Genomic DNA, 25,075 nt, shown 5'->3' with positions numbered 1-25,075 from the left:
GGGAGAAAAAAAAGAAAACACACATATAAGCAAGGTCCTGAAGTCCTCTTTGAGGGTTTGATCAGGTTTTTTGGCAAAAGGCGTAACTTGTCTTTGAATTTCTTACTAATAGCATAACTAGCCAGCCATTTTAAGAACAAATGTTCATCCTGCCTTCTACATCACTAATTTTCAACATTCAATTCACAAAATATCTGAAGGTGGTCTGCAAAGTGAAAGGGCTAACAGATGCAAAATATATTGTAATGTATTATATTCCCTGGCATGCAGCATTTCAAAATATAGAAAGTGGGAAAAATAACCCAAAAAGATTATACAGGGCTTCAAGTAAATAATGTTGAGAGCCATTCTTTAAGCCCAAAGTAACTGCAATCATATAATACACTCTATACATGCTAAGCATTCAAGCAGCTGTATTAAGATCCCCAGGGTCAGAGGCTCTGAAAAATGAGAAGATGGGTCTCTTGAGATGTCATGCTAACAACTGGCTTTAGATGGTACTTAATTTTATTTGTCAGCATCTTCCAAAAAAATAGGAATTTAATGCTAAGGCAGTGCTTTGGTGTCATATTAGTTTTATTGTACAAATTGGATAGAAAGCCATTTTCATACAAAGACGTGGAAACAAAGGAGTACCTTCAGTTTCAACCTAAGAGCTGTCATTATTATTATGTTATTATTATGGAGAAGCTACAAAGTACACCTCATCAAAAAGAAAGAACCTTTTCCAATTTTATTGACATAACTCCTTTCAAGCATAAAAACTTTACAAGTTATACCATTTAATCAAGTAGACAGGGATGTATAAAAGTATAGTTATTTCTCTAAGTGATATTTACATTTCAAATCACCTACTTTGTTATTTAAAAAGTAGGGGCTTGACCTAATAGCAGCATTAACAGGATCATGGCCTGCAGTTCTTATAATTTCATTGCATTTCACTTTATTTTTACTCAATAAACATGGATTTTAGATTTTTAAACTATGGAATTTTGAAATAATTATATATCATTTTATTTATATGCTCAGTCTGAGCTCTCATATGATTACTTATATTTAATCTGATCAATATTACTTTTATTTTACTATTCTCCACTGCAGAAATTAAACGTAGAACACAACACAGTCATATTTAGCAAAAGTTTTTCAAGAAGCTGTAGAACATACTGAAAGTTGTAGCTTGGTTCCTAGTACTGCTGCTTTGTCTCACTTTAGCAGAGCGAGGAGATTTCCACTGTCAGGCCCAGACTAGCCAGATCAGGTAGTGAAAGCTCTCTATAAAATTCCCCTGGGAAAAAAATATATCTTAGTACTAGTATTCAGGTAATCCAGTTAGCTAACAAAACAGACCTGAGGTAAGAAACAGTCACTAGAAATAGGGGAAAAAAAAAAAAAAAGAAGCAGAAATGTTCATTTTAGACATATACTTAGAACATGCAGTTTTAGCCCACGGCAAACAAACTGTATAAAAAAACCCATACTTGTTTTCCCACTGCCACTGTGTTCATCATTCTGTTAAAATGATAAAGAGACAGGACTTTTACAGAATCTACTTAAGAGACACTTTTGGAGACAGTGTGTGGATGAACAATGCAATTTTGCCATGGTTTAGTGGCAGAAATTACGATATTCCACACTGCAATTTACATATAGGCTTGCTGTGAAAAGAATTTCAAAATTTTGTTAAATTCAGTTTACCATAAAGTTATCTCAAATAATTTGAATCTAGGTCAATCATTTTAGTAGAGGTTTTCCTGGTGACAGATGGGTTTGTGACTACATTCAAATCACATGCTATGGCACTATGATGAATTTTTTATGACTTTTAAATTCAAGAAAACAACAAGAAACTCAGGTACCTGCTTTCTAACCCTGTCAGAACCCAACTTAAAAGTCCAGAGAAAGAACCAGGGGTTCTGAGCAGACTAGCTTCTAATGTTCACACATCTCAAATCTTTGCTATAAACTTAACACTTGACATATACTTCTGTTACCATAGTCAAGTAAACTCTTCTAAATTAAACAGCTTCTTAATTTTTTAAAAATTATTTTTTTAAAAGAAGACAAGAAAGCTTACTGGCATTCTTGCACAGCACACACGGGAGTTATGAAGCCTTCATTCCATATCAAGTTCTCTGGGGTCCCCAGGTGGAAGCCATTAAGAAAATAAGAAGTTTCTATCACCATATTATGGGTATTTGTTGGCACTGAGGCTCTGGTTTCACAAAGCTTTTTTCATGGAAGTAGGAGAGTCTCCCCCTCGCTGAGGCTACCTAAAAGTATGAAAGTGCTGGTGGATGTGAGAAACCCTCAGCATACTCTTTTATTAGCATAATATAAGATTATAATTTTAACAACCTGTCCTAGAAAAACTTGCCTTCCTGTCAATGCTTCAACACTGATCTTTATAATGTATATGGCAAGGAAAAACACATTAATGAAACTATTTGCTTATTTTTAAGTGTATTTGTTTTACCTATTCATACTATAGAATAAACAAATGAGGATTTTTATTTATCTATTTGATGGCTTTTTTTTACAGTTGGAAGTAGATATTTATGTCAGAATAAAGAAACAATATGTCACCTTAATAAGGGCTTATCCAGCAGAGCTTGCTTTCCAGGCCACTCCAATCACGGAACGATATCAATTTGACATTAACAGAAAGATACTACTGACAATCTTAAGCGTGAGCTAGAGAACCCCCTGCTGTCTACCAGTGAGGGGAATTGAGTTGGAAACCTTTAGAAAAAGCAGCAGGCCATGAAATGCCAAATAAAATTCCTTCTTCCATCCAGAGATAAAGGAAAAGAGTACAGCACTTACTTTAAGAAATAGGACTTGACAAAAAAGAAAGAAAATAGATGCAGGCATTTTTCAACATTTGTTGCTTTGTCAAATGGAACAAAGTGAAGAAAAAAAGGCTGTTTCCTCTTTCTGGAGAAGAGAACATCACATATGCACAAACATATTTACTCAAGTTCTGAAGCCCTTTCTTTTACAAAAATATAACCCAGTCTCATTAGAAATTACCAACAGATGGTAATAACTAAGAAGGCAAAACAATTGTCTAATTTTCTCCGATTTTTTATAAAGCCACTGTAACATACCTTTGAATGCAATGCTTCCTGATTTGATTATCTACACTTTCCTTTTATTGATAGACGCATGAAAGAAATACTCTGAATCTGCAAAATACACAGATTCAGTTCTTGTAAAACTGGATAATAATTTGGATTATTCAGACTGTGTTAACAGAGAATAGGTTCATTCCCAAAATAGTTTTGTGGGGTTTTTTTTACTTTAATTTCTGTGATTAAATTACGTCGCTATGTATAATTTACACTGCTATTATTCATGAGGGGAGAGGTGAATATATACTAACACACCACTTTACACATATAAGCAATAGGAGAATTATTAAATGAGTTTGTATTCCAGAATAAAAGGACACTTTGTGTGAACTTTGCACATTGCCTGCATCTGACACGGCCAGTGCCCCCACATTTCCTATCAGGGCAATTCCAACAATTTCAAGTAAGGCTATTTTTAGCTTGAGTAGTTTCAACAAAATTTACTAGTGAGACTGTTTTCATATGATTGGCAGAGTTTGAAGTGAACCTACTATGATCTACCTGTCAATCATCTAATCCTAATCCTTTCTTGTGCGTCACTCTTTCTCAATGCCATACTTATACATTCAAAACTGCGTGTCGGACAGGATAGCTTTGATACTATCTCACTATTCCTCACATGCCATCTATAGAGCAGTCACTTCCATACAAGAATCTTTGAAAATCAAAAATCAACTGATTTATCTTCTACTCTAACCACGTCAATTAAAGAAAAGTGGCTTTCACAGTTCCGAGTAGGATAGCACAGGGCAGGATGCTGTCAGTTGTCAAAAATGCACTGAAATTTCTGTAAGTATTAAAGGGAAATATCAATTTTATCTCTTATTCTGTTTTCAAAGGCTATTCTTCAGCCACCTTCAATGCTCAAACAAATGCTAAGTGGGTGATAGAATTGCCTCAGCTGATGCTTCTGAAGTTGTCACTTCCAATGCCTGAAAGGCTGATTCTTTCATCTCCTTTGCTGCTGGTACCAATAGACGCTCGAAAATGAAGAGACAAGGGCACACTCCTGATCTTCAAATGTCAGGAAGAAAATAGTCAACTCAATGAACAATATAAGTGTTGAAAACAAATATTAAATGCTGCCTCTTTCTATCTTACCCTGAGCCTTAAAAGTTCTTCAGAAAACAGAGCGGGGGAAAAAAAGCACAAGGTATGAATGTTGGAACTAAACATACTTTTTGCTAACAGCATTCAGATGTTGAATTAAATAGAGGGATTCTCCCTGCTATACTTTGTTCAAGAAACAGCTGAATGGGAATGATGCTTACACTTATACAAATCCTTCTGGTACCTACTGAAGTATAGCTCAATAGCTCCAGATCCCACTGTAATGAATGGAAAAATTCCTACCAAGTCTAAAAATTATTCTATGTCATTATAAAAAGAAAAGTAATTCTTGTGAAAGTATGAAATTACAATTGCAACTGAGTTCTAAGAGAATACATTTTTTAGTTCATATCTCCCTGAGAACATCAATAATTTACAGAGATAGTGCTTCCAGATTATTCTTGATTAATTATACTTTACTTTTTTATCTGACCAGTCTATTCTCACATTATCGCAGTAACATGCCCCTTGCTCTTCCATTGGCAGGGAAGATGCAAACACATTCTAGGATAAAGAAAGAAAAACACAAACAAGGACTGGGGGATGTGATTAATCACAGGCAGGTTTATTTCTTAATTAAAATTTTATAAAAATTTAACTCTTTTTTTTTTTTTTTTTAATAAAGCCATACTCAGCCAATAATGTAAAACGTTGGTGGGAGAAACAGTAGCAATTCCTGGCAAATAGATTAAAAAAATCTTATACTTCTACCTATTTTTAATATATTTTAAGCTACTTTTGGGAGTAGATCTTTTCATAATAATATTCTCTTTTCTGATGATCTGGACTGTGCTCAGTTTTGGCCTGTAGCCTGAATGGCAATGTGACAGGGTATAACTGCTTAGGGGACATCAGTCACAACACAGAAGTCAGATGCTGGCCAAGAGGGACATGAAAAATAGAACATATTATGCTTTTGAAATGTTGGCTATATTTTGTTTTGTGCCTGTGGTGTAAAACTCTTTCCCTATCTTTTTAAAATTCACCAGCCGTTAGGCAATTCTGCAATAAGTAAACAATTCCATGGTGAATTAGGCAATCACATCTCTTTTGTGGAAAACTCTAGGTCTTAGCTGTGTGCATCTGCGGAGCCGCAAAGTACAAAGTACTTTCATTGTCATGTTGAAACACTTTGTTTTCAAATGCAATCACAATAAAGATTAAGTAATATAATGTAAATGTCTGACAATGCTAAAAAAAAATTAATTATCCTGTTAATAAGCCAAAGCTATCCACAACGTGATATGTTGTTGGAAAAACAAATCCATAGGTGCATAGAAGGAATTAAGTCTTCGGTTTTTTGTTTCACTTACTCACAGTACAGAGTTTTCCTGCAAGTCCAGGGTTTCATGTTTTGCCAGGTAGTGGCATCATGTCACTTTTTATTACAAAATGTTCGGTGACAAATAGATCAGAACAGAATGTAGAGAACAGTTACAACTGAATTCAAACACGATGGGGTGAGTCGTATACTCACCCCTACTCCAGCGCTTTTAGTGCAGGACTCAGGTTTGACTGCTGATTTTCTACAGATTTTTTATTCCTTTCGAGACACCCTCAGGGAGAGACATTATGTCCCCAAGACTGTATTTGTAGTCTGCTAAAAAACAAGAATCCTTGTCAAGTCAACAGGAATCAGTCAAGACAGTCTCTCATCTGACAGTGAATAGAAGATGGTGAATAAACATTGCACACTAAACCTTGCCAGTTTAACCCTCGCAAGAGGGATTTTTGAAAGTGCACAGTTATGCCAATCCTGCTCAGTGTGAGATCATCAATTGTAATTAGCGTCAGAAGTAGGCCAACACTTGGTACTTCTCAGAATTCCGGAGTCCTCCAGCATCCAGACAGTATTTCATAAATTTGAAACTGGAACTTTTATTTGGTTAAAGATGTAGGCGATTACACCAAGCTATGGGCAGAAAAGGCCCCACCATTGCTAGGTGTTGTTCTGATGCCATGCCACAGCTAGTGCCTGGTCAAGAAACAAGACAGGTGAACCTCATGCATTCCTCCTAGAGATCTCTGTCTGTGGGTCTCCACCTAAAACTGCCTCTCTGATGACTCAATAATGTCCCAAATAAGAGAATGATGAGATGGCAGGAAAGAGTCACACTCTACAAAGAAAAATGTCAAAAGAAGGTTGTAAGGTCTATCTACGATACTTGTCTAAATGAGCACATATGATCATGGACTATCCATGGAAGTACCCCAGGGATCACTGTTAGGGAAAGTTGCCAGCAGAGAAAGTGGAGGATTGAGGAATTTGACATGAGAATCCAAGAGGGAGATGAAGACTTGATGTTTGCTACAACTACGTACAAGAAGTCACTGGATGCTTGCTTTCCTAGTCAGTTTTATATAGACACCTAACAATCAGTCCTAACACATTCATTTACATTGTCAGTGAATTCTAATCAGTAAATAGTTAACTACAAATTTAGCTAAGGGGAAAAAAAAAAGTGGTCTCAAGTTATCCTTTCAGAGAAGTTCAGTCCCATGGGTATGAGAAGGCTTCAGAGGTGACCCCAGTCGTTTATATGGACATACTCACCCACAGACTGTCACAGCTCTGCAAAGACACACACAGTATCTAGTCCCTGGCCACAGAAAATCCAACAGGGGAAAGCTGGTGGAAGCAGTCCCGTCTCCCCAAGCATGCACACATAAGAGAGGGGCCCATGAACACCCTAGGGCAACTCCCAGATTAATAGGCTCTGCCAACAAGCAAGAGGCCAGGGTAAGGGGTCATTAGTCAGGACATGCATAATCAGCATTTCCATGGGCCTGCCCAGATGGTCAAGTTTCCACGGAGGATCCAGCCCACAGCTAAAATTGCCTCATCAAGGAGGAAGAAACTGAAACATCCCAATTTTTTTTCCATAGTAGCATTTAGCATATGGAAAGATTATAGGGGATATAAATTTATCACTGACCATCATTCACTGATCTTAGCCACACACTTGCCTATTCAAGTGAAAAAATGAATATGTTGCAACAAGAAAACAAATGTGCATAATAGGCAAAACAAGACCAAAAATATTAAGAATAATATGAAACCTATTTTGTTCAAAAAACATAACAGATATTATGTATAAATCAGTCCTTAACATATATAACACTAATATTGAAGATATCTATGGCTATTGCATTTTCATTTTACAACAGTGGTGCAGACTGCTGTGGCTTTTTTCAACATTTGCTGTTTATAGAAACATACCTTTTATACAGAGCCCTATTGTGTAGGTTGCACACTACAGTAACATGTTAAATATACTGTCCATCTTTTGTGGCTTAATCTTAAGGATCACACATTACACAGAATTTTGTTACAGAAGTACAATGACAAATTAATACTCACAAAATTGAGCCAACAACATCTTATTATAGGGTATGTAGGGTGCCTTACCAAACTCCCTGAACTTACAGCACGCTTGCATAACTTTCTTTAATTACATAGGTAAAGAAATTTTCCTCTTTTATGTTAATATTATGGGATATAAATTGAATATTCCGATCCAGTTAGTTAAAAGTTTTAGAGAAATTATTAAAAATTAACAAAATATACAGTTGACTGTTTAATTTCTGCAAGATAATACTGAACTTTTCTTGCATAATGAAAGCATATTTTTGCCTGAGTAAAGCCATTTTTCAGGCCACCAGATTTTTTTTTTTTCAAATAGATTTTATATTTAAAGGCTCACAGTTCATTTCTGTTCATCTGTCTTGGTATCTAGCCATATATCTTTTGGAAATATCCCTGAATAACAGAAAGTACATTAACTCTGCAGCTACAGCAGTGATAGAGAGCACCACATGTGTCTAATTGTTGTTCTACTCCACATGGAGTTAATTTTTGTTTCTTACCTAGAAATCTTGAAGATGCAGTGAGAAGTCATCTTTACATCATAAGAACCAAATTTATTATGAAAGGGATTTAAGCTTACCATAAAGTGCATCTGTAGTTGTCTTCAATACTTCGAATATTCATTAATCAATAATGGAAAGTAGTAGGGTTTTGTTTTGGAAACATGTTTTTGAAAATTGTCTGAAATTTGAGAGATTTTAAATCTTTGGTACCTACTTTTCATACTTTGATGTAATGAATGAGGAAGATTAAACAGTAATGCATAGAAAACTACAAATTTCATACATGATCCTTTTGCTTGTGCAGTGACAATTACCAGGGATGTAAAAGAACAAAAGATAAGAGGAATATCGGAAGAGTATACAATACACAGTGAGACAGCATTCAATGTTTATGGTTACAGACAACCCCAAATGCCTAAGAACAACAAAGTTGAGAATAAAGAAACATCCAGAAAAGTGTAGTTGTATTTATGCAACAAAACAACCATTGGCCAAAAATACAGGGAGGTTACCAGGAGAGACAGAATTGCCAGAAGCAGAAATTTGACAGACTAGATTAAGCTGCTGGTCCATCAAGCCTGTGCTCAGCCTTTGGCTGTGACCATTGCACAACAGTTCAGAGGCAAACCTCCTTCAGCTCATCTATGGTAAGCGATGCCATACATTGAGGAAAACATTCCTCTTAAACCCTGTGGCAATCATCTTACTTCCTGAAGCATGAGACAAGATTACCTCCTTTTAGCATACCTACCCACAGTTACTACTCCTTGTTATACAATTATTAGTTGAAAAATATCCAGCTGCGGCTGCTGACTCTGTGATCATCCATGCTTTGACAAGAAGATTGGAAGAGCAGCTTTTTAACCTTGATGCACTTATGTACATTTCTGTAATCTTAGGGAAAGAGAGCACATATATCAAAAGATAAATGAGAAAAGGAAAATAAGTATTTTAAGCAAATATGAAAGTGTTTATAATAGACAAAAAAAAATCAACTAAGTCCTGACAAGGATACTGCGGACATTAATGAACCAAATAGGACACACATATTTGGTTTAAGTGGTAAGAAATATCACTGCAAGTTTTGAGTCAAATTCTGTTATTACTCCCAGTATAGCACTTAAACAGCAGGCGGCTGAAACAGCTGCCACAGATGAAGATGCCACACTAAAATACTGTATCTTTACAGTACTTATTATCTTTTTGTATATTCAAAGTAGCATATTTATTTAACTAGTATTGCTTATGAACTGTAGTTCAAATAGTAGCCATTTCTGCATGGGAAAGACTCAGAGAGGTAGTAACAAATGCAAGCATCAGACTCGCAGAATCATAAACATTTCTACAATGGTATCATGATAGGGTTTTCTACAATTCTTTTCTGCTCAACTGTGCTATTTCTCCACTTTCTTAAATCCTTGCTTATCACACAGTCTCTTCTTGTCAGCCTCATTCCATTCACCTCTTACCGTCTCACTTCTCTCCTGCCCTATCAAACTCTCATGTGCCTGTGCATGCCTCCTTTTTCCCCTTATCTTATGTGTGAAAATATTGGCTTCAGTACATTTAATCAAAAAACGCACTGAAAACCTAACCCACTGAAAAAAGTCATGGATTTAGTATGTATTTTATAAGCCTTTTCTACTCTACTCCATAGCAGGGACATCTGGCACTATTTTGTACAACACAGCAGGGCTATGTTATCAGTTGTTCCTTAAGTGTCACCGTAGAATAAATAAACACATTAGCAATTTTCTGTATTTATTTTTGGCAGACAACTTGAGACAAATTATCTACCTCCAAACACAGATATAAATAAGCATAAATGCTGCAGATGTTTTCCTCCTGCCTATCAGTGTATTTCAACTACTTCTGGAACATGCTGAACTTTTTTACCTTTTGAGAAATGCAGCCCAACTTACAGAGGAACAACACCTCAAAATGTGCTATTTACTCCCCTCTCAAACAAACTTTTGCTATGTGAAGCAAATACAGGTCACCTTCCAACTGATACCAAATTGAATGAAAGATAACAGACTATGAAAAGAAGGTATTCATACATAAGAAGGCACTTTAGTGGTAAGCCCTTAAAATGAGTTGATGGAGCTTGCATAAGGTTTATGCGTTTACGCTGTTAAAAATACCACATTTAACATAAATAGTTTTCAAAAGTCTTTATCAGAAGCTGTGATTTTAAAATTAAATTATTAAAAAATAAATAATTAAATAATTTAAAATTAAATAATTAAATTAACCCATTTTCCTCTCTCCAATGTGTGCTAGAGTAGTTCCGAGACACAGATAATGACAAGTGAACTGAGGTCCTATCCCTGTTTTTGTATCTGGGAGATAAGAGCATGGGAGCAGACTGAGATCCTAACATGCAAGACTGACATAAGAAAGAAAATCATGTTTCCTATTGATCACAATATTATTAAAGGAGTCACTCAGTTCTGATGAGCTTACATTCACAAAACCACACTACCTCAAGAGCAACAAGATTTACCCTGTTCTACTATTCAGTATAATAGTGACTACTAGAACAAAAGCCTACGTCGTTAAAATTACAGAGCAAGCTCATACTTCTCCACATCTCTCTAAACAGACATTACTAACTATTTCTACAGTACCTTGCAAGATGGGGAGCAATCTCAGCCAAAACCTAGGTCAACTACTGTGATAAGACAAAATCAACTGGAAAATGCTGCCTTCAACGTCGCATTAACCTCTTTTTGATTATTCTTGTAAAAAAATTGAATTTTAAAACATCACATATCCTCTTCGGTTTTGCCTAGTTTAAACTTCCTTCTGTTGTTTTTTATAAGGTTTTATGCACCTTTGAACCTTCAAAGTACTGCACACGCTAAGTGTTGTTATTCCAAAGCTCTATGAAAAGCTCTATGAAACTTATTTTTCGTTTGACTTTGATTTAGGTACTAGAAATAAGGATTACTTCAGTTCTTACTCTTGCACGCTGTACTGTCTGTGCTCGTATCTTCTTCCTTGAGGCTGAATTTTGTTCTCCTCAGACAGGTCAATTATGTGGGCTTAAAGAAGTGGGGAAAATACCAGCACTGGGAAGCTGCTGAAATGTCAGGAGAAATCCTCAAAGGTTTTTTTTTTCAGGTGAGTGTTGCCAGAGCAATACAACAAATACACTACCCAGCAACAGATACTGATGTTTTCTCTCATTCATAAAGGCTGCGACACAGACTGACATCTTACTGACGCAGAAGCACTACCCAACACTACCTTTCCAACACCCTCGACACCATGTACCATGACAGATCAAACACAACCCCCCATCTTACAAGAAGATTATTCTATAAAGTGAGTAGTGTGCTGTCCCTAATTCTGAAATACTTAATAAAAAAATTGGTAAGACCTCCTGGAAATGCAGCCATGTCTCCCCATTACTCTTCACACCCTCCCAGTGAGGTTCCCACTGCCCGATACCCAGAAGAGGAGCTCTTGGAGCTGCAGCACACAACTCCAGCCAGGCACCAGACTGGAAGAGGTGACCAGGCAGTTCAGACCTGGCCTGCAGTCTCAGTCATCTTTTAAAGCATCTCCATAGTTCATCAGCCTTACCAACAAACCATGCAGTGGATTGTCATGACTTTAATATCTGTTGCTGACAACATCACAGGCATACTCTTCCCTTTCTGGTTTTGTCCACATTTCAGGTCTCAGTGAAAACTGGCAGAATAAATGGTTAAAAAGGAAACACGAAGAAGAAAGCACAAGCAGGTAAAGGTGTTTTAGAGTTAGGAATTATTTCCTTTCTACATTTTAGTTTTTCCCTTTTCTTTTACTCTGGTAGTCAGAGTTGGTAACACCCTGCTAATCTGCTCCTAGGATGAAAAAAAAAAAAAACCCAGTAGCCCTTCCAAACCCTTTCAGATACATCATGTAATTCTTGATAAATTCATTGATATAATCCAAGAAAACTCTCATATCCTCACCTTAGGAAAATAGGGATCACAAAATGGACTAACACATTATCAGTTTTACCTCTGAGTTAATCCTGTTATGGTAGCAGAAAATCCTAGAAACAAAACAAGATGCAGCCCCCCCTTAAATTTGAACTAATGAACCTTTTGCAAAGCGAGTTGACCAAAATTAGCATCAAAACCAATGAAAGCTTCTGACATGTTCTGCACTGCCATCTTCCAGCTGCAGGGAATACCTGTTCCCTATGGAGAATCCCTGCGGCTGTGCTCATTTTTTTCAATGCATGGAGCCAGTTCCATTCCCTTTGATTCTGAAAGGATCAACTCTGGAAATAAAATCTTATCTTACCCACCCTTTCCAAAGGTAAGATGGGAGTAAGGCATATTTTTGGGCTTTAATATACAAAGTCCATAATTATTATGTCAAAAATCTTGCTAGAAACTGAGATGGTTTTTTGTGGAAAAATTCAGCTTTTCCAATTAGCTTTCACACTGATGAATTCAGTCACAAATAATGAATTATTCAGAGCTCGTTAATCCATCTAAAATAAATATCAACTCAGTTTTATAATTCTCATTGCTCACTAACACATACCTAGAATTGGAAAGCTGTTACTAAATAAATATATCTTAATTATGAATGGATATATATGGATATACATATATACACATACAGAAATAAAGTTGGATGCTATAAACCAAAATTTCAAAAAAGGTGAGCGTAATGTGTAGTCTTTAAGTGGGCTAACCCTTAAAAGTGCAAGGAAAAAAAAAACCTGAACATTAAAACGCTCTTGTTCTCACATTTCATGTGATAGAAAATAACGAATCATGGTATTACAATAATTACTTTAAATGCATTGGAAAATAAGGTTATAATTTTGGAAAAGTATTTTCTCTAAGGAATTCTGTGAAGCTGTATGAAACTCCAAAGATTAGTTTCTCCTTTATTCGACAAGTCTTTGATGGTTTGTGTTAGGGACCTTGACTCAATCAGTACCCAAAGGACAGAACACAAATCTCAGCTGCTGCAGCAGGCAAAATAGGTATGAAAAGCTCTTGAGACTGGCTTTCCTACACACTTTGTTGTCATTCTATTTTTGTTCTAAGAAAGAAATATTGCCATAACACTCTTCTATAATATTTCTGCACTTTTTCCTAGCTCTAATTCTGAGAATTAGTTGAAAAAATCTTAAATATGGCAGAATAAAATAAGAAAAAAACAAGAGACTCCCAAATTGATACAAACAACAATTTAAAAATTGTTAAAAAAAAAACCCCAAAAAACAAAGCAAGAAAACAATGCAAATCTGCATTTGATAAGCTATATGTAAAAACTGGTCTGTCACTGTACCTTCATTTTCCTCTTACTGAATACTTCTGTGTTGGTTTAGCCCGGATCACCACACAGTTTCTCACTCACCCTCCCACTATCCAGTGGGACAGGGAAGAGAAATTGGGAAGAAAGGAAAACTCGTAGGTTGAGATAAAAACAGTTCACTAAAATACTAAAAACTACAAAAATAACAGAATATAAGGATATTAATATATACAAAATATACAAAATGAACAATGTATGGTTTCTCACCACCCAATGTCCGAATGACCGATGCAGTCCGAGCAGCGATCATGGAAACGACACCGAGCAGCAAGCAAAGGGGGGACAGCAAGCCAGCAAGGTAGAGGGAACGATGCCAGCAAGCAAGAGAGAAGAAAAGGATGCCAAGGGTGCATGCCTGAACGGATACCAGAATGGAATGGATGTCCCCCTCCCACGGGCAACCCCCACTTATATACTGAGCATGACATTTATGGCATGGAATACTCTCTTTGGCCAGTTTGGATCAATTATTCTGTCTGTCTTTTGCCCAGCTTCCCGCATCTGCACGTTAACGAGACTTTAACAAGACTTGGAAAGCCAGACAGTGTCCTTGGTCTCGTTAAAAACAACTCGTATCATCAGAGTGTTTTTGTCAACATTCTTCACATACGAAATCCAAAACACTCCAGCTACTGAGAGGAAAATTAACTCCATCCCTGCTGAAACCAGGACAACTTCATATCAGAGAAAGCAGGATCACACATAATACCTCTTCTGTCAATGCTGTTGCTTAATTAGTCAACATCATGTGAAGCTTATAATAAAAAATAATTGAATTGAAATAATAATAATCTTTCATTCTCCACACAAGGAAGGGTAAGCAATACATTCCCAAACCACTAATTTTCTTACCTCACACAAGGTAAAGTGACGGACTGAGACACTCTCCCAATAATTTTTTAAGGGAAATGCACTCAAAACAACAACATTCACAGAACAAAATTCAAAGTACTTAACAAGTTGCCAATAACTACAGGAATATAAGAAGTCATCAAGTCCAAAAATGTTGGCATTAGTGGCAATGAAGAATATGCAAAACATTAAACACGTGGATTACATTTTCCTTATACATAATCTTTTATTTATATCGAGGAGACTGACCACAACCGAAGTAATCTGTGTTGCTCAAAAAGAAGACACAGAAACAAAGCAATTCAGACTCCCACCGGCGTGACAGAAATATCTTGTTAGACTTGAGGATGTTTGAAGCGTCAGATTCACATCTATTCAAAGTTTGGATCCAGGCATTTCTTCTTATCTTACCTTGTGCTTTCCACTCTTTTCCCTTTCCCAGACAACGCCATTCATTTAACTTGGATGATTTCCGGAATAATACATAAACACAATGGCTGCCAGAATTTGTTAATGTAGGGTCCCTCCCTGTGCAGAAATATCTTTCAGGTAACCAGTATATTTTCCAAAATTTCTATTTATTTCTGAAAGATTGAGTGCTCACTTCAGAAAGACTGCTGGGCAAGAAGGTACTCTGTACCGACATATTAAAAAAGTATTGTTTGTGCCATCATACTGAAATGAATTCCTCACATGAAGTGATGGAACTTGGAAGTCAGCAATGCATTTTCTCTAATAGCTATAGTTTTTTTTCTTTGAGTTTTCTTTCTTCCAACAGCAAATGTTGCATGTTCTCCTGTGATAGAGTTTTTTTTTTTTATTTTGAACAGAAGAAAATAAATGTTTTAGATCATACTGCTGGAGTTTCCAGCAGACATTTTTTGAGGATAAATTTTCTCTTTGTCTTGTCATTGACATTCAAGATTAGTTCCATTTTTTCTTCCTAATTAGCTTTTTCAAGACAATTGTATATTTGAGACAAACCAAATACTTTCCCTCAGGGCATCAGAAACTTAATCTGTCCAATTTCCTTTCAATGGGCATTGAAAACAAAGCAGTGTATTGTAACTCAGTGGGGAATTAAGAACTATGTGACGTAAAAAATGGAAAAAGCACTATGTAAATGAATTCAACATAGACAGCAATAAAACTATAGTAATGAAAAATCCTTTAAGCCACCTTGTTAATACATGACAGAACTGCCTGTTCATATTAAAGTCTGTTTGTCTTTCAAAGGAGGTTAAGACACTAAATTTACACAAAACTGAGGATTTTTATATTCACAACAACACACTGACTGATTAGCATTAAATCATTTGGAATATCTTAAACAGTCTGAGGACTTTGCAATCACTTTATCCAGTAGTCTTGTTTGTGCCTCAAAAGATTTTTTCGTAAACTTTGATCGTTCTACAAAGATATAGTCCCTCACAGAACTCTTTACTTTCCTGATATCTGAAATTAAAAAAAAATCAATAATGCTAAGCATACAATTACAAGATTATGATGATAAACTGAAAGGCTGTTAATGACTTTTTAGATGGAAGTTACACTTGTAAGTCTTATCAATGAAAGTAATAGTTGGAGTAGTTTTTGGATTCTGATCATCAAAATAATTGCAGGCCTTTATTTAAAAATTCTGGAGAATTTAAATAAAAATAATAATCTTTGTGGTGTATTGCACGCTACCAGTATAGCCTGCCAGAAAAAAGAGGTCTACATAATGTATTTTTAGGACTGCTAACATGCAGACTGTCACGCATAGTACACAGTAATTTCTACTGTGTACTATGCATTTATAGATACGTTGCATACATACATGGGCACGCCGGTGTTTGTACTATATGTGTATATACATACATAGGCATTATAGAACTTCTTAAAAGTGAATATGCATCTCGTACTCGTGCAGATTTCAGTTTCATCTGTGCATCTCAAACAGAGTTCAGAAAGGTACTTACTGATGTGTAGAGGAAACCTTCTCCATTTAGGGCTATATACAACCCAGTCTTTACACCCTGGATAGCAACAACTCGAAGTCCCACTGGTATGAGGTTGAATAACGCTGCGAAGAAAAAGCATGACCAGATATGAATATGCTATGGTTATGACAATATTCTAAGAAACATCATTAGTAAAATGAAAGAAAACTACCTGTGTAAGTTTCTTCTGATTTTAAAATTAATCTAATTTAGAAAAGTTTGCTTCTCATAAAGTTAATCATTAGAATTAAAGCCTAAATATCTCTCTAGCAATAAGTCCTGTAGTAGTTCAGTATTTGGCACAAGTGCTAACTAACAAATACAAAGCATAGCAGACTGGACTGTAATCATTTAGGCAGCACTGCAGACACAGATATCTCAACAATCTGAAGAGAGCTCAGAGCCCAACTGTTCCTTCATCAATGTAAACGGATCATAAGGGTAGTACTTGTGAGATGCCCTGCAGAAAACATATCTCTCTGATTCTGGCAAGTAGCTTTTTATTCTCTTAGGCATTTTTATGGTTTTGGATTAAGATGTACTCTCATTAAAATTGCTTTCAAGGGGTCTGTGATTTCAAATTCAATTTTTTTTTTTTTTTTTTTTGCTTTTGCAAATGATATATCTGATACAAGCAGTAGTACACAGGCCTCAGGTGATGACAGAGGCTTATCCTAGTTCAGGAAAGCACTGAAATATGTTATTGACTCTAAATGTGCATAAATGCTATTGAGCTGAATATAGAACATGTTCAAATATCAAAATTCTGGGAAAAAAATAAATTTAAAAAACAACTAATACCTGATACCCTAGCAACGGTATATACCTCTGTAACAACAAAACCAGCCACAGCTTTGATTGCTGTCTGAAAAAGACTAGTGTGAAGAGTGGGAGTTTACCAGCCTCACCACAGAACAACAAAAGAAAAAGTTATATAAGTAGGAGACACAGACAAATTCTTCTTCTAAAAATTATGCCAGCATACACCTATACTAAGTTTACTGACTCACACTAGGAAATCAGATGCAAAGCACACATCAAACAGTCTCAGAAGAAAAGATCTGGATGAGCCAGAGCTCATGCTAAGTGGTTTTCCACTGTGGATGAGTCATGTATTCACAAGCACTTGGATGAAAACCAAAAGTGCAACCTGAGTGTTCAACACAGGCAGTGAGGACTACGATTCCATCAAGCCAGGTTTCAGGAACACAGTAACACCTACAATGAGTTCCTCAAAATTTAGCAAGGACATGCATAGGTGTGACCACAAAGTGTACCCTATGAAGCTATCTGTAATCAGAATGCCAAGGGTAAAGCCCAAATCAAGAGAAAAAGGGTCATGTAATTGCAATGGATAAGTACATTCTCTCAAGGTGTGAAACTTGTGGTTGGTCAAAGGACACTGTTAAGAAATACTAGTTATGTATCTTAAATACGATAGAAAAAGAATGGATCAGTTAGGGTCAATCATTTAGAATTAGGATGTAAAAATTGTAGCATGATGTTGTGTGACTTGGTATGCTGTCTGCTTAGCATTACTTACTTAGCACAAGTGGCTAGATTTGCAGAGGCCTTAGGCTGCAAGCTGTGAACTTGTGCTGAATTTTTACTGAGTTTTCATAAATTTTATTGAGTTACATAAAGGATGGCCCTGAGACTAGTGCAAACTAAAGGATAAGAAGGCAACAGCTGCCAAAAGCAGCTGGAGGGGCCTGAGACGAGCACAAATCAAAAGATAAGGAGGCCGCAGAAGATGACAACAGATTGATCTCCTCTTTCTTGGCCGTTTTTATTTTGATGAGTTGCAGCTATTGTTGACTGCTGCAGCTGGACAAAGTGTGGACGGTTAATGCTCTGTCTGGAGATAGAGAAGGAATCCAATGAGGTGTTAGAAGACCCCCAGACCAGTAATTACCATTGAACCAAAAGGCACATGCAAGGCATGTGAAGAGCATGTGAGGGGCAGGTGCATAAATTGTAAGGGTGTAATTGTCCAGAGATTTCTTTTTTTTCTGGGTTTCTCTCTGGAGGCACCTGGCTTAAGCTGATTTTTCCCAGCTGTATCATTTAAATAAAGTATTTTTTTTAAGATGTGATGCCTGAGACTCTGCTACAGGATACCTAGGGTTCAAACTACAGGGATAACATAGGACACCTGGATAGCCTGTGAACTTCTTTAACAACACAAAACCACAGATCATTTATGAAGATGATCAAATCTTTACAACTGAGACAAAACATAGGTTGACTATTAGAATTTAAAGGTAGAAGTGGATGGAAAAAAATACCCCTTTCCTTCAACATTCTCATGCAGAAAAATACTATGTTAAAAAAAAATATATTTAAAAGACCTCTGGAAGAACAGAAGATAAATCTATGGGTTTACAAAGAATAGAAAAGATGATAACAGACAAGAACTAGTGCAAATACATAGCATTTTCATTTCTGTAGTTTCCAAAAGTCTTCATCGTGCCAGGATCTTCCTGGACTGTTCACTAGAAAAATACTGGGTGCAGACAAGGTTCCCTATCTGGCCTACACAAGATAAATGTAAACCAGTGACATATGGCACCCACAGACAAGATATACTAAGAGTATATAGACTAAACACTGCATGACCTGAGGGCTTTCCAATGTTCAATATAATTTGGACGTGAAAAAAACAACCAGCCATTACCCTCAAATGAAACAACGTCAAAACCAGCAAAACCACTATTGTGGGGGGCAAAGGGGGAATTTGTCACAGCAAAACTAGGTTTCAGGTGGCAGTTAAGTTTGTTTTTTTTTTTCTAGAAGAAAAGAAATAACAAGAGGAAACCGGGATATGAACACAATGCTACAGGGAGGTCAGAAACAATCGAGAGGACACTAGGAAGAAAAATCAAACAATACTTGTATAAAGAAAAGAGGTGAACACAAAAGACAAGTCAGCCATGGAAAATTGCTAGCAAAAAAATAACTCCAAATCATAGTTGTTCAGTCAAAACTTCTGGAATGTAGATATAATTTACTGTATTATGAATAAAGCGGAAAACCTAGAAAAAAGCCACCCACCACTGATAGAGAATTAGAGGCCTGTAACATGGCAGAGTTTTATGCAACCTATAAAATTACTGGAGTAGCCTATACTTGCTAGTGAATTTAGAAAGCACTGAGGAGGGGTTACAATGTTTCTTTTACTGCCATCAATTTTAATTAGAGATTGTCAGAGCTGCTGTAATCAGTCTAAGACCATAAAATTCTAGAGTGTGATCTGAAATGCTGTAATTCTGCACATACAGAACATTCAGGAACTTCCACAAAATCTTTCAGTCTTGGGTGCAGCTAGGGAGGCTAGTCTAGGTTCAGTTATTGATTGATAAACACTCAGTAATGTGCTTCATACTGAGGTCAGCAAAACATGCACCAGTAAGGCACAGCATATGTTTTTTACATACTCTGAAAGCTGCCCAAAGGAAATTAGTTTTCCTCTAGAACCTGGCTGTGCAGTACTCTTTCCTGAGCAGGACTTTTACAAAGTGGTAAAAATTGTGGCCAATTACACATTTCAAATCTTCCTAGGATTCACTTGTGCTATCCCTCACTCCAATAAGAACCTGCCTTGAGAAAAGCAGAAAGCCTTCCAGAGTCTGCTGGCATTTAAGGCCTGCACAGCCAAAGCTCTGCCCCTACCTGAGGGGAGTGTGAAAAAGAACCACACCTCAAGCTTCCCTTTGTCTTTAAGACAATGATCCAAAACAAAACTAAGTGGGGAGTTAAGTCACTAAACATCTTTAAACTCAGCATGGTGAGTCCACAGACGAGTTGAGAGAGGGAGCACCCTGGAACCACCTAGATGCACGCAAGTCTTTGGGGCCAGATGACATCCACCCAGGGGTATTGAGGAAGCTGGAGGAAGTGCTCACCAAGCCACTTTCTATCATTTACCAGCAGTCCTGGCTCTCTGGGGAAGGCTCAGTTGACTGGAAGTTAGTAAATGTGACACCCATCTACAAGAAGGGCCAGAAGAAGGATCTGGGGAACTACAGGCCTCTCAGTCTGACTGTGGTACTGGGGAAGGTTATGGAGCAGATCACCTTGAGTGCCATCACACGACACATGCAGGACAACCAAGTGATCAGGTCTAGTCAGCATGGGTTTATGAAAGGCAGGTCCTGCTTGACTAACCTGATCTCCTTCTATGACATGGTGACTCACTCAGTGGCTGGGGGAAAGGATGTGGATGCTGTCTACCTGGACTTTAGTAAAGCCTTTGACACTGTTTCCCATAGAATTCTCCTGAGATACTGGCAGTTCATGGCTTAGATGAGCATACACTTCACTGGGTAAAAAAACTGGCTGGATGGCTGGGCTTGAGGAGTTGTGGTGAATGGAGTTAAATCTGGTTGGCAGCCGGTCACAAGTGGTGTTCCTCAGGGCTCAGTACTGAGGCCGGTTCTGTTTAATATCTTTGTCAATGACAAATAACGTGGCCAGCAGGACTGAGAAAGTGATTGTGCCCCAGTACTCTGCACTGGTGAGGCTGCACCTTGACTACTGTGCTCAGTTTTGGGCCCCTCACTGCAAGAACAACACTGAGGTGCAGGAGTGCAACCAAAGAAGAGCAACAAAGCTGGTGAAGAGTCTACAGTCTTATGAGGAGCAGCTGAGGGAACTGAGGTTTCATTTGCAGAAAAGGAGGCTGAGGGGAGACCTTACCACTCTCTACAACTACCTGAAAGGAGGTTTTAGCAAGGTGGGTGTCAGTGTCTTCTCCCAAGTAACAAACGATAGGCCAATTGCACCAGGGGAAATTTAGATTGGATATTAGGAAAAATTTCTTCACTGAAAGGGTTGTCAAGCATTGGAACAGGCTGCCCAGGGAGGTGGTGGAGTCACCATCCCTGGAGATATTTAAAAGACCTGTAGATGCGTCATGTAGGGACATGGTTTAGTAGTGGACTTGGCAGTGCCAGGTTAATTGTTGGATTTGATGATCTTAAAGGTCTTTTCCAACTTAAATGATTCTGATTCTATGATTCTATGAACATCACAGAAAATATAATTCTGCCTGGTGCTCAGTGCTTCTATGCTGCACGCTCAAGTATAAAGCCTGGCAAATACAACTGTAAATAAGATGTCAGAATATCAGGGAAATCAAGTGAATCAATCAGCAAAAATGGTGCAAGTAAAACTCTTTCCACTCTTCAGCACTGAGCCTGTGCACACTTCCTTTGCTCTGCTTTGTATTCCATCTGAACCACAACTGTAAAGGAGATGGTTTCTCTTCCTTTTCCTAAGCTTGAAAGCCTACTCTCAACATACACAAGATCAGAAAATGGGGGTGGGCAATTAACAGCAACAATAACCATGAAAAAAGGTATTGGTTTAGGCGTCCTGGAGGGGATCTGCAGGAACAAATTGGAGTTGGATTCTGATCCTCCAAAAGTTTAAGCCAAAGTTATAGTTGAATCTTAGAATCACAGAATGGTTAGGGTTGGAAAGGAGGCCACTGTTTGATTAAGTAATAACTCCTTCCTTGAGCAAAACACAAACCCACTATATTTTTTTCCTTTTTTTTTTTTAATATAAAACCATCATAGTGTATTAACTTGAAATCTGAAAGGCCTCAAATCAGATATTCCCATATCCTTGTGAAAGTCTATTTAGGCACAACTGACTTGTAGCGATGAGCAAATTGCTATTACAAATCACTGTTTTTCTCAAGAAGCTTGCTAGAGACCAATTGCTTAAGGCTTATAAACTTGCTGTCTGTTCTGCATGTGCACTGCCCTGGTGTCAGTTGACAAAACTACCCACAGCACCAAATCCACAATCAGATCAAGGCAACTATTTCTTCAATTTATTTCCATCTGCAGCCCTACAGGCAAAAACGACAACTCCATCAGAACATCTTTTAGGTTTGCAAAGAGTGCAGGGAGATTGGTATTCAGAGATCAGTCCATTAGTTTCTTATGGAGCAAACCCTTTCTACCTGCCTGATGTTATACAAGATGTAATTAAAATGTGCTTTTAAGTATGGCTGAATATGGCCTTCACTGATCCTGTCACACTGACTAAAATTATACTGATGGGAGAAACAGGCTTACCCAACTCCCAGAGGTGATGTAAACAGATTGTTAAATTCCTGTGTAATTCTTTGAAGACAAATTGCAGTAAAAACCAGTGCAAAAATCAGACTGCAAATATTTCATTTCAGTAATCCAAATTTAAAAGCATTGCAGGTGTTGGTTTTTTAATCTTCATGTGCTTTATTTCTGTCTAATTACATTCTTTACCTTACAGGGGTTCTGTGAAGATTATTTTGTTAATATCTTCAAATCAAAATATGATAGTTGTAGGTACTTTAGAAAGACATTAATACTTCCATATTCAGCTTGGAAGATATAAATAGAGCACTAGAAGCATGCAGTAAAAGATGAAAATAAAGGAATATTAAATGGTTGCATGATTTCTAGAGCACCAACTCTTCCAGGTATCAAGTGTCATGAAGGAAGTAAAATATGTTGCTGCACAATTTAGTAAAAGAGGTACACAGCACAGCCAAATCAAAGTTACTTGAGTAATCTTAACTTTGGTATTTACCAGTTTATGAAATAGGGCTACAAATGAGCAATGCTCTTTTAATCTGTTTTAAACATGACTGTAATTTCACAAGGGACACAAACGGCAACATTTGAGTGTTAAAAATAGGTCTATCACCTATCAATTAAAGTTTCATAATTTATGTTGAAGTTTTTTCAGTGGTTGTTGGCTGAGATACACTCTTCAGGGTGAATCAGAATAAGTCATAGGGCTAAGAGATTCAGGGTTTCAATCTCAGCCATTAAAGAATCAGAATTGCCTGCTTCCCAAATTAGACTAACCTTTCCACTAAAGCTACTCTTAATTCATGAGACAAAATGTTGAAGATCGACCAAAGCCTGAAAATGAGCCAATTCAGGCAGGGAGGAGGACAGGAGGGGAATGTAATTCTTGTTACCACAAGCACAACATGGAAGTCTCTTCTATTTCTTGATTATTTCCATGTAGTAACTTTTTGTTTCTAATTAATAATGGTGAGACCCATGGGGAATGCTGAAGCAAGTTCCATTTGCACCAAGTAATCCTGAGAATTACTGTAAAATCCAGGAAAATTAGAGCTAGAGAGGGACAACTACTCTGAGTAGAACCTCAGTAACCCAGCCTACATCTTTAACCACAGTCGCTCCTGCTTTCACTACAAGCAAGCCAGAAAACCAAACAAGAAACTGTAAGGCATTAAAGGAAGGAAAAAGAAAAAATCTGTTAAAACAAGAGAAGCAATGTAATAAAGCCTCTTTCCACATAACGCTGAGAGTTTGGCAAAAATACAGACTGTACACTCGAGATGGTTTAAACTAACAACCTTGGCCTGGTGATGTGATTTATGGAAACTCAGCATCATTAACCAACAGGTGCATTAATTCATATTCTGTCACAAAACATCATTAACTTGTAAAAGATATAAAAAGAAATTACAACAATGAACTGAAACCCGTCACTCTAAGTTAGGTTCTAACAGCATGGCCATCAACATGAGCAGATGAAACAGGGATGCAACTGCAAGCAGTCACATCTTTCTTTTTCATGCAAGGGTTTGTGCACAGCAATACACTAAAAATCTTGCCATTGATCTCTGCAGACCCTAGCCTTTACTCAAACTTAAGGCAAGTCGGGACAATGGCTTACACTATAGCAGCTGACTGAAACCACTGGTAAAACTCATCTTGACTTGAGATAGAATCAAAAAGCCACATTGAAGAGACTACCAAGAAGCTTTAAAGACAAACAAAAAATGGATGTGAACAGAACCATCCAATTTGAACAGACCACATCTTAACCTTACTCTGTGCAACTTCTCTATAAAATTGTGACTCCCATAGTGTGTAACTTACATTTACTGACATACATATAAAATAAGTACAAAATTATATATGCACTTGAGGAAATTTTACCTTTAAGCAATCCTCTAACACATTGATATAGAATAAATTGCAACAGCACAAGAAGTGCCAACATGACTAAGCTTCAAACAGTTTCCTTTTTGAAGAAAAAAAAAAAATCACTTCTCTGTCCCTCGCTACTCACTCTGGCTTCTCCAAGACACCTAGCTACTCAGATGGTCCATGGTGAGGAGGACACTTTCACAGCCTGCAGTGACAGTGAATAGTGTAGAAGATGGGTGGAAGGCTGACAGAGATGTACACCCTTCGGCAGTCTCTATTTCCTCTGTTTTTATGAAATACACTTCAAATGGAAGTCATTCTCTATCAAGGTAAGCGCACCATCTGGCTTTGACAGTCAATATATGCCTGTCCCTTTGCCCACGGGGCACATTAAATAGGCAGCCTGCAAGCTCCACGGTCAGAAGCAGGATTTTCCCCCTCCCAAGCAAAGCCTGGTAGGAGGAGGCCATGCCTCCTACTCTGGCAGCTGCCAAAACTTCTTTACTAGTAAGTCTCAGACACAAATTATCCTGATAAGGAGCTCACAAAATAAAAGATCAAAACTAGGAATTCTATCAACCTTTTTTTTTTTTTAAGAGAAAAAGAAAAACAAAATACGCTGAAATAAAGAAAAGCAATAGGAAATACAAAGTTCATCAGAAAATGGAAAGAAATAGGGTGGAAAGGGAAAAGAACTGAGGAGAAAGGCTGACAGCACGAAAGAAACAGACACGTAGATCAATCTTTTCAACTCTCAATATAGTCTTGATAGATATGTACTAGCAAATCTTAAGGTGGAGATTGTACATTTTCCTGGCAAACACAT

General features: G+C 37.2%; 1 protein-coding gene across 2 annotated transcripts in view; it reads right to left on the bottom strand.

Annotated features, from left to right (window-relative positions):
* The window catches only part of FGF14 (fibroblast growth factor 14), a 404,862-nt gene that overhangs the window by 78,853 nt on the left and 300,934 nt on the right, over positions 1-25,075 (bottom strand). For both annotated transcript variants that reach the window (XM_086770933.1, XM_086770942.1), the window contains exon 3: positions 16,262-16,365. In XM_086770933.1, coding sequence (XP_086627059.1) covers positions 16,262-16,365 — 104 coding nt within the window. The remainder of the gene's footprint in view (positions 1-16,261; positions 16,366-25,075) is intronic.

Source organism: Chlamydotis macqueenii, chromosome 1, assembly GCF_036417535.1.
Source record: "Chlamydotis macqueenii isolate bChlMac1 chromosome 1, bChlMac1.mat, whole genome shotgun sequence".
Classification (NCBI taxonomy): domain Eukaryota; kingdom Metazoa; phylum Chordata; class Aves; order Otidiformes; family Otididae; genus Chlamydotis; species Chlamydotis macqueenii.
This window is presented reverse-complemented; position numbering and strand designations above follow the sequence as displayed.